Source organism: Nicotiana sylvestris, chromosome 5 (genome assembly GCF_000393655.2).
Source record: "Nicotiana sylvestris chromosome 5, ASM39365v2, whole genome shotgun sequence".
Classification (NCBI taxonomy): Eukaryota; Viridiplantae; Streptophyta; class Magnoliopsida; order Solanales; family Solanaceae; genus Nicotiana; species Nicotiana sylvestris.
In genome coordinates, this window is record NC_091061.1 from 2,317,176 (window position 1) to 2,327,133 (window position 9,958).

The 9,958-nt window shown below is 37.1% G+C and overlaps 2 protein-coding genes across 3 annotated transcripts; both read left to right on the forward strand.

Moving 5' to 3' along the window:
- Positions 1–481: 481 nt before the first annotated feature.
- LOC138891329 (uncharacterized) lies at positions 482–1,929 on the forward strand. Its single transcript, XM_070174726.1, has 2 exons — positions 482–1,128; positions 1,428–1,929. The coding sequence occupies exons 1-2, from the start codon at positions 482–484 to the stop codon at positions 1,927–1,929; spliced, it is 1,149 nt and encodes a 382-aa protein (XP_070030827.1).
- Positions 1,930–5,549: 3,620 nt separating this feature from the next.
- Positions 5,550–9,699, forward strand: LOC104236833 (flavin-containing monooxygenase FMO GS-OX-like 2). Of its 2 annotated transcripts, none has more exons than XR_011407490.1 (7): positions 5,550–6,227; positions 6,929–6,999; positions 7,570–7,719; positions 7,799–7,881; positions 8,107–8,242; positions 8,802–8,944; positions 9,434–9,699. XR_011407490.1 is itself a non-coding variant. In XM_009790845.2 (7 exons), exons 1-7 carry the CDS (start codon positions 5,699–5,701, stop codon positions 9,584–9,586), a joined length of 1,296 nt encoding a protein of 431 aa, XP_009789147.1. In that variant the 5' UTR covers positions 5,550–5,698; the 3' UTR covers positions 9,587–9,699. The 2 variants fall into 2 exon arrangements, 1 of the variants encoding a protein (XP_009789147.1); XM_009790845.2 differs by having other exon boundaries at positions 8,771–8,944.
- The last annotated feature ends 259 nt before the right edge of the window (positions 9,700–9,958 follow it).

Here is a 9,958-nt window from a genome sequence, read left to right on the forward strand (position 1 = left end):
TTGGTGTATTACCTATAAACCCTGAAGAAGTGCCAAACGTGGAGCCAGTTGATATCAGCTCCCATAACGCTCTAAACATGGAAGCAGGCGCACGTAAGGAATAAACGCAGGGAAACCCAAGCTAGAGGCCAAGAAGCACGAGGAATGAAAGAAGGAGGAGTCAACCTCTAAGTGATATTCGAAATGCTGCAAGCTCAGCAAGTCTCCATCGCTCAACTTCAAAGTCAGAACAGAACCCCTAACGGCTAACACCACAGAACCAGTAGATAAGCAGTACGAACCAGTGCTAGAAAGACCCGATGAAAGTGACTCGGGGACTGACCCCACAATCATGAAAATGCTCGAGGAATTGACTAAAAGAATCGAGTCGGGAGAAAAGAAGATAGAGGCTAACCATAAAAAGGTGGAGACTTATAACTCGAGGGTCGATCATATCCCGGGAGCACCCCCGATTCTGAAAGGTGTAGATTCAAATAAGTTCATGCAGAAACTATTCCCATCAAGTGTGGCTTCAAAGCCCATCTTGAAGAAATTTAGAATGCCCGATGTCCCGAAGTATAACGGGACCACGGACCCCAATGAGCACATTACCGCTTATACTTGTGTTGTAAAAGGGAATGACTTAAAGGATGACGAGATTGAATCCATCTTACTAAAGAAATTTGGAGAAACACTATCGAAGGTAGCCATGATGTGGTATCACAACCTACCCCTGAACTCGATGGATTCATTTGCCATGTTGGCAGATTCTTTTGTGAAGCCACATACTGGCGTCATCAAGGTTGATACAAGGAAGTCCGACGTGTTCAAGATAAAACAAAGGGAGAACGAGATGCCGAGGGAATTTGTATCTCGCTTCCAGATGGAGCGAATAGAATTACCACCGGTATCCGATGACTGGGCAGTGCATGCCTTCACTCAGGGCTTGAACGAACAAAGCTCGATAGCTTCGAAACAGCTAAAGCAAAATTTGATCGAATATCCCACCGTGACCTGGGCAGATGTGCACAACATGCATCAATCGAAGATCAAGGTTGAAGACGACCAATTGGGAGCCCCCTCTGGCTTAGTATATCCAAGTAGACTCCTAGTAAAGGAACCAAGGGAGTCGAAATTAGGCAAAGAAAGGTATCAACCATACTTCAAAGATCAAAGAGACACTTCGAGGCGGAATATACCTCGAAATGATCGAAGAGTAGTTCAAGGCCAAAATTCCCGGGGACTTATGAGAAAGACCGGGTTTGACAGGCATTCGAGGCTAATGGAGGCACCCCTCTTGTTAGAATACAACTCTAAATCAATGTCTCAGACATCGTATCAGCCATGGGTAGAATCTGGGATACCAGATGGCCGAAGCCCGCACAGTTAGATCCTTCCCGAAGGAACCCTAACTTGATGTGCGAATACCATGGCATTCACGGTCATAGGATCGAGGATTGTAGACAGCTCCAAGAGGAGGTGGCCCGACTGATCAATGAAGGGCACCTTCGAGAATTCCTCAACGATCGAGCCAAGAACCACTTTCAAGAAAGAGAGGCGAACAAAAAGAATGGACCAGAAAAACTTCAGCACATCATTCACATGATCGTTGGGGGAACCGACGTCCCACAGAGGCCCATGTTCAAACGGGCCAAAGTGTCCATCGCAACAGAAAGGCAAGCTCGGAGCTATATACCCGATGACGCCCTTACATTTCGAGAAAAAGATATCGAGGCCTTGTCCCAACCACAAGGTCTAGCATTATCACAGTCTCACTACATTAAAAAGGTACTTGACAAGTTCAAGTATTTGGATTTCAAAATTGCCAAGATTCCAATTGACGTGAGTTATGCACTTCAAAAGAATGAAGGTGAAAGTGACTCACAACTGGACTATGCAAGAGTATTGGGAAGTTTGATGTATATCATGAATTATACCGACCAAATATAGCATGTGCTATTAGCAAACTGAGTCGGTTTACAAATAATCCCAATCAAATACATTGGATGGCAATGAAACGAATTTTGGGATATCTGAAACATACCCAAAATTATGCTTTGCATAATAACAAATATCCTTCCGTGATCGAGGAATATAGTGATGCAAATTGGACCACCGGATCATCTGAAGTTAAATCCATGAGTGAATATGTTTTCACAATTGGGGGTGGAGCAGTGTCTTGGAAATCATCCAAACAAACGTGCATCGCCCGTTCTACGATGGAATCTGAATTCATAGCTTTAGATAACGCCGATGAAGAAGCTAAATGGCTCCGGAATTTCTTGGAAGATATTCCATTTTGGCCCAAACCTTTGGCACCTATTTTCATACATTGTGATAGCCGCTTAGGCAGGGCAGGGAGCGTTATGTATAACGGAAAATATCGTCATATTAGACGGAGGCACAATACTGTTAGACAACTACTCTCTAGTGGTGTTATCACAATTGACTACGTAAAGTCAAGAGATAACGTGGCGGATCCACTTACAAAAAGCCTATCTAGAGAAGCAGTTGAAAGATCATCAAAGGGAATGAGGTTAAAGGCTTAAAGTCCTAGGACAAGTCATCATGGAGGTAACTCTACCTAGTAGACTGGAGATCCCAAGAGCTAGGTTCAAAGAGATCAAACAAAGTTATGAATGACGTTCAACATTGTCAACTAACTCAACACATTCTCGTGATGAAGATAATGTTCAAAAATGAGGTAAAGCATTAACGTTTTTTGATGAGTCAATAAAGCTTAAAGCTTTTTAATTATTTGCTAAGCCTGGCAGGATATGACCAGATAGTGTGCTTTAGGATTACACGTTTAGGAATCACCTATGTGAGTGTGAAGTGTAAGCCGCTTCAAGAAGAATGAAAGTAATGGCCCATTCTCTAAGCACTCTGAAACCAGGCGGTGTTCATGGCTGAAACGAACACAACCGTGAGAACCATAGATGGTTAAGGATTGATTGTGTGACTTATGTTGTCTAGGTATACAACAAAGCTCGACGGTTCAAAGATATCAAATCTACCGATTGACCGAGTATATCAGATATAAGTTCACTACGGAAAGTTCAAAGGAAAATCTACTTATCTAGATGCAATTAATTCTTGCATGTGAAACACACACACGTCCGTACATTCCTTTAAATTTATAGTCATTCCCCATTCACGTGGGGGATTGTTGGATTTTTGTTATTAATAACAAAAGAAGTGTGAATGAAAAATGGTGGGAAAAGAAATGGAGGGAAGTGAAATTTTGAATAAGTTCACTTTACTAATGCACTTTATCCCTCATTAGGGCCCGACTAAACCCGAATTTGCGCTGGGAAGTCCCACATTGGAGGTAAAGCGCTCCCTAACAAAGGCGACTTTATATCTAGGAACTCGAACTCGGGACTTTTGGTTAAGGATGAATGAGTATTTACCACTCCACCACAACCCTTGTTTGTAGTTTCACAAAATTTTATTTGTTCGTAATACGTAGTTACACTTTATATGTGTCCCCAACTATTTTAGAGTCGAGATTATTAACAATTCTGCATTTGCGAGGTTGCATATTTGTGGAGAGACACTTTGTTGATATTAAGGAGTTGCCTGTATTGAAAGACATATCTTTACTTCTCTTTCTCCCTTTTTTTAGTTGTATGAAATGTAATGTTACGAATTTTGTAGGTCTTACCGGATGAATAGAAAGACCGAGTGAAATGCACAAAGTGTTATGATTAATGTTGTAATTATATGTGTTGGCGCTATTTTTTGGAAAGTTCTAAGATCCTCGAATTAATTAGAGGAGAAGACACCCATCAAATTATAAGATTGGAGTCCAATAATAATTGCCTCATAACATACATTTCCTATTTTTCTATTTAACAACAATGCTATTGGAATTAAAATTTATAATATCCAACTTCATAATTTTCTCATAAAACCTTAAAAAGTTGAAGTGCCAAGAGTTAAGCTTAGCAGCTCCCTTAATTTTTTTTTTTTTTTTTGAAAAGGGCTGATCTTAATTTCTTTTCCCTGCAGAGTCGGATTCAAAATTTAAATTTAATAGGTTAATGTTTTAAATTTTTTAGTCTTAAACTTATTGTATTGTAAAATTATCAGCACAAATCTAATACTTAATGTGAAATTTTACATTAGAACAATTGAGCTTCCTACTTTTCAATTTTATAACTCATATTTCAATTTACAACAAACTAGCCCAAAAATATTAGGCTAAAATTCAACATCCAACTCCAATAGGTTCTCAAAATTACTATTTAATTTTTAAAAATGATTACTCAAGCTTTTAAATTAATTTTCGAATCAGTAATTGTGACTCAAATATTAATTCAACAAACCAAATTCATTTGGGTGGTGAAAATTAGATTTTTAACAAGCTTAAATATGTAGGTTTAAATTTCGAATTTGATTTTGTGAGAAATTTGGAGTGAGTGCTATTTAGATTTGTTAGAAATAATATAAGGAGGTTGTATATAAAATTTGAAGTCATTTAATGGAGATTTGGGCTGGTTTTGAACAAGAATTGCAACTGAAAATCGTGGAAGAAGTTCGTCTACAAACGCTTGTATAAAGGTGTATAAAAGTGTATAATAGTGTATAAGGTGTGTTTCTACACTCATATACACTGTTATACAAGATTATACATAATTATACAAAAAACTGACTTCGTCTTCTTCCTTGCGTCTTTTATGAAATTTAACTCAAATCTTGCTCAAATCTACTTCAAATCACTTTAAATTTAAATTTTGAACTCCTTTTGATATTTTCAATCAATTGGGATAACACCCAATCTAAACAACTAAAAATTCAAAAAAAAAAAAAAACCATTTTCGAAAGCAAAGCTTTGAATGGTCGTCAATGGTGGACTTCTACTCATCAATTTTCTTAAATTTAAATTTTGAACTCCTTTTGATATTTTCAATCAATTGGGATAACACCCAATCTAAACAACTAAAAATTCAAAAAAAAAAAAAACCATTTTCGAAAGCAAAGCTTTGAATGGTCGTCAATGGTGGACTTCTACTCATCAATTTTCTTACATTAAAAGCAGGTGACACAAAAGGAGAAGCAGAAAATACACGGTCCCTTGAAGCATATGTAGAAGACGTGAGAAGAAGAGAGACTGAAAGCAATGGTTGTGAGAACACATGTTTAACTCCATAGCTTTTAAAAGCAATGGTTGTAAGAACACAGATTTTGAATTTGCTAGTGCTTTCAAAAATGTACAATGTGGGCTAGGTCAGGTAAAACTTAAAAATATGGGTCATTTTTTGTTACGATGTGAAGTCATGCGTATTTTCTTGTAATTTTTTTATATACAGTCATCTTTTATATACAGTCAGACCTATCTATAACAACATTCTTATATAACAACACTTCTCTATAAAAATTAATTTTTTTCGGAATCAAATTTCATGTTCTACTATAATATATATTTTTTATAATAATAATTTATTATAACATCAAAAAATATTTAAAATAAACGAGACTGTTATAGAAATTTGACTGTATAGATTCATCTTCCGTATCAAAATTTACGAGTACAATTGAACGCGTAGCCGAAGTTGGTCCAAGTAAGACATTTGAATTCAAATCTTCGTCATCGTCATTTTTTAAAATTATTATTTAAATTCGCGCTATCCCAAAGAAATAAAAAAGTTAATAATTCGTTCCAACTACTTTTCAAAACTGTACTTTTGGTCCAATAGTTTCCCCCTCTTCTCCAATGGCGGAGTCCCGTAAAGTAGCAGTAATCGGAGCCGGAGTAGCCGGTCTAGTCACAGCGCGTGAGCTACAACGATCAGGCCTCAAAGTTACAGTCTTCGAAAAATCGGCCCAACTCGGCGGAACATGGGCTTACAATCCAAAAATCGAAACCGATCCGTTGGGCCTTGACCCGAACAGAGAAACTATCCATAGCAGTCTTTACAAATCCCTTCGTACAAATTTACCTCGTCAACTCATGAGCTTCAGTGATTATAATTTTAATACTAATATCGCTGAAAATGGGAAATTAATTAATTTTCCTCGACATGAAGAAGTGTTGAAGTTTTTGAACGAGTTTGCTAAGGATTTTGGTATTACTGAGTTGATCCGATTTAACACGGAAGTTGTACGAGTTAGGCGAGTTGAGTATGAGGAAGATCGTTGGGTTGTTGAGTTAAAAACGGACGAGTTAATCTCAGAAGAGGTGTTTGACTCAGTGGTGGTTTGTAATGGGCACTATACAATACCCAAAGTTGCAAATATTCCAGGTATATTGTTTTGTACTGTTCATTTAAGATTATTCGAATTAATTAATCTATTGGTTGAACAATAAATGATTGATTTTTGTTTGAGAAGTATTAGAAATTATAGAGTTTTGGTAATTTAGAATGAGTTCAAGTTATATATACCATTGGCGTACAATTTTTTTTTAACACTATCAGGTGATCGCCTACCTTCTATAATAACTTATATCACACTGATGGAAAAATAAAGCATTATATTGGCAGTTTATATAAACTCAAATAATCTTTTTTTTGGTGAAGTGGTAAAGGAGTTAGATGAAGTTGTAGTCAAGAGAATTTTATGCGAGGAATATCTAGGAAAGCTCTTAATTACCACTCCATAGTTCAAGATAAAATGAAATATGATTAACATTCTAAAATATATTCTTTTTAACATTTTGGTATGAGGAAATTTTATAGTCTACAAATATCTAAATTTTAGATGACCTTAAATGGGATTGAGGCATGTTATTGTTATATGAATATCTAAAGTTTTATTATAACAAGTTAGTTAATCTAGTTTGATTTAACTTCGAAAAACAGTCAAAGTGAACGTTTCCTGACAAATTAGGGTGGTAGGTGTTAAATAGAGAAACAATCTCTCCTTCTTGCATTCACAATGTCGTGAATGAAGTGAGAATGATTATGTGTATTTTGAACTAATTATTGCTTGTTATTATTCAAAGGTATAAACAATTGGCCTGGAAAACAAATACATAGCCACAATTATCGAGTTCCTAAGCCATTTAAGGATCAGGCAAGCCCCTTTCTATTCTTTCTGGATTTCTGTTCTTAAAGTTACATACATAAGTCTGCCTCCAGGGCTCTAGCGGTATGAGCACAATGCGCATGTCATTAGACACATGTCATGGGTTAAAATCCTACCGTGGACTAAAGCCTGGTATTTCGTTCGTTTTGCGCCGCCAGTGGCCTCAACTCAAAGGCGCAAGTTGTCTCACTAGTTGAGGCTGCATACATTTATTCATAATCAACTTGACACGTGGGAATGTCTTAGTCTACTAGTGGCTCGGCTTGGTCCCGCTCCCTTCCCGCACTATTCCTTCACGCTATAAAGACCGATTGAGAATGGAGAACCTATTCGAATGTCTGTCTTCGCTGGGTGACTGGAAAAGAAAGGAACATTGAATTCTTTTACTGCCTTCCATGGAGAAGAGTAGAGGATCCGGGGCTTCCACCGAGATTTAAACTGTGTGCCACCGTTGTTCGGGGATTACTCGGTTATAAAAAGAAAAAAGAAAGTTATATATACAAGTCTATGCTTCCTAGTCTACAGAACCTTCTCATTTGGTAATTGATTTGTATTTAGATTGTAGTTGTAATCGGAGATGGACCAAGTGGGGTTGATATTTCCCGAGACATAGCTACAGTAGCCAAACAAGTTCATCTTTCGACAAGATCTTCTGAAACTGAAGTTTCAAAATTGGACAATTTTGCAAATCTGTGGAACCATTCAAAGGTATATAATTGTATAATAGTTTCTTGACTGTGCATTGGAAGATACATAAAGGGAGCTGATTTTGGAAGTTTTTTTGCAGATTGATCATGTTGATGAAAGCGGTGAAGTGATTTTCTTGGATGGATCTTCTGTTCATGCTGATATCATTCTCCACTGTACAGGGTTTGTTCAAATCTTGATTCTTTTTGCTGCATTTCCTTGAAGAACTAGCCGAGGGTCTATTGGAAACAGCCTCTCTCTACCCTCCCAGGGTAGTGGCAAGGCTGCGTACATCTTGCCCTTCCCGAACTCTACTTGTGGAAATCCACTGGGTTTGTTGTTGTTGTTCCTTGATAAAATACAAAAGTTTATTATTACTATTGTTGTTGTTGTTATTTTGTCACGCAGATACAAGTATGATTTCCCATTTCTGGAAACAAATGGAATAGTTAGTGTAGATGACAACCGTGTTGGACCACTATACAAGCATGTCTTTCCTCCAAAGCTTTCCCCTAGTGTCTCCTTTGTTGGTATACCTTATCACGTAAGCTAATTGTATGGTAATATGATATTTCATTGTGTTATTATCCAACTATCTATTTTGTTCGGGAAAAAGGTCAAGTTTGTTCCTATACTATTCAAAATTGAGTAATTACATCGTTCATCCTCTGTTATACTTTGGGACTAATTCTACCCTCGACGTTAGGAAATATTTTTGATTTTGCACTTGATCCTAATAGAGCTTTACCCTGTGGGTAATTTTAAATTATAATTAAAAGTTTTCTCGAAGTATTTCGACACGTGAAATCCACCCATTTCATGTTGGAGTTTCGTTGATGGTAAGGGTAAATAGGAAACAAGAAGCTAACAACAAGGCTATAAATGGAACCAAAGTATAACAGAGGATAAAATTGAGCAATTTCGGATAGTATAAGAGAAAATTTGGACCTTTCCCTCCCTTTGTTTTCTGATTCAACACAACCCTCTCAACTTCTTTAACAGTGTATTATGCTCTTGACAATTTGTACTATTGAAAGAAATGACAAGGTAGACTTTTCTCTGTGATAATCAGACAATTATCTTTCTCATGTTTGAATTACAAGCCAAATGGATAGCACAAGTTTTATCTGGAAAGGTGCTTTTACCATCGGAAGAGGAAATGTTAGCTGATGTTGAGGATCATAATATGCACCTTGAGGTAGCCAGTATCCCAAAACATCACACTCATCGCCTTCACCCTCGCGAGGTTTTTCCCAATTACCTTTTTTTGTGATTTTATTGTTATACCATGTAAAGTTCAGTAACTTCTGAATCAAGGGTTTCTCGGAAACAACCGCTCTACCTTCACAAGGTGGGGGGTAAGGTTTGCATACACACTATTCTCCCTAAACCCCTCTTGTAGGATTACGCTGGAATTATTATTGTTGTTGTTGAGTAAAGATCAATAACTATACAATAACATTAACACTGGATTTGTATGTCCCGAATTGAACCGAGGGTCTATCGGAAACAATCTCTCTACCTTCACAAGGTAGGGATAAGGTTTGCGTATACACTACCCTCCCCTGACCCCACTTGTGGGATTACACTATGATTGTTGTTTTTGTTGAATTGAATATCCTAAAATAGCTCAAATACACTTTAAAGTTTGCATCTTATTAAATTTATCAAATACTTTCTGAATCATCATTTTTTAGCATTGACATTAGAGGCAATGACATGAATTTGTTGGCAGATAGAATACATGGATTGGTTAGCAGCTCAAGTGGGAATGCCACCAGTTGGTGCTGGCCTAAAGGAAATTTATTGGAGTCTTTACAAAGTTATTGGTGAAGTAGGGTTTAGTAGCTACAGGGATTTGTGGGACTTTGAAAATTTGAGTCAATAATTTCTGATGCTTATGTAATATCATATCTAGTCCTCATGTCTGTTGTAATTCTTCCAAATACATTTGCTATGTAATTACTGAATATAAGAACAAAAAAGGGGGATTTGCATCTACACCCGCTTTTGTGTCACGTTTTAACTTGTGCCCGCTTTGCAAAAAAAATTGCAAGCGTACCTGCTTTTTCGCATAACTTCAGCATACTGGGCTGAAGTAGTAAAGTCAATCACGCAAAACTTCAGCATTCTAGTAGACGGGCCTGAAGTAGCAAGTGTGCTGAACCAAGTGTGCTGAAGTTTTTGTTTGTAATTGCTTAACTTAAGCATAGTAGCTGAAGTTTTGTTCTCTATTTGTTGAAATTTTTGTTTTTGTAAC

Excerpts from the sequence above, each read along its gene's own strand:
- LOC104236833 (XM_009790845.2), top strand. The coding sequence starts at position 5,699 with ATGGCGGAGTCCCGTAAAGTAGCAGTAATCGGAGCCGGAGTAGCCGGT. Across the intron at positions 6,228-6,928 it reads CAAAGTTGCAAATATTCCAG|GTATAAACAATTGGCCTGGA; the intron begins GTATATTGTTTT and ends TATTATTCAAAG. Across the intron at positions 7,000-7,569 it reads CTAAGCCATTTAAGGATCAG|ATTGTAGTTGTAATCGGAGA; the intron begins GCAAGCCCCTTT and ends ATTTGTATTTAG.
- LOC138891329 (XM_070174726.1), top strand. The coding sequence starts at position 482 with ATGCAGAAACTATTCCCATCAAGTGTGGCTTCAAAGCCCATCTTGAAG. Across the intron at positions 1,129-1,427 it reads TCGAAATTAGGCAAAGAAAG|GATCGAGGATTGTAGACAGC; the intron begins GTATCAACCATA and ends TCACGGTCATAG.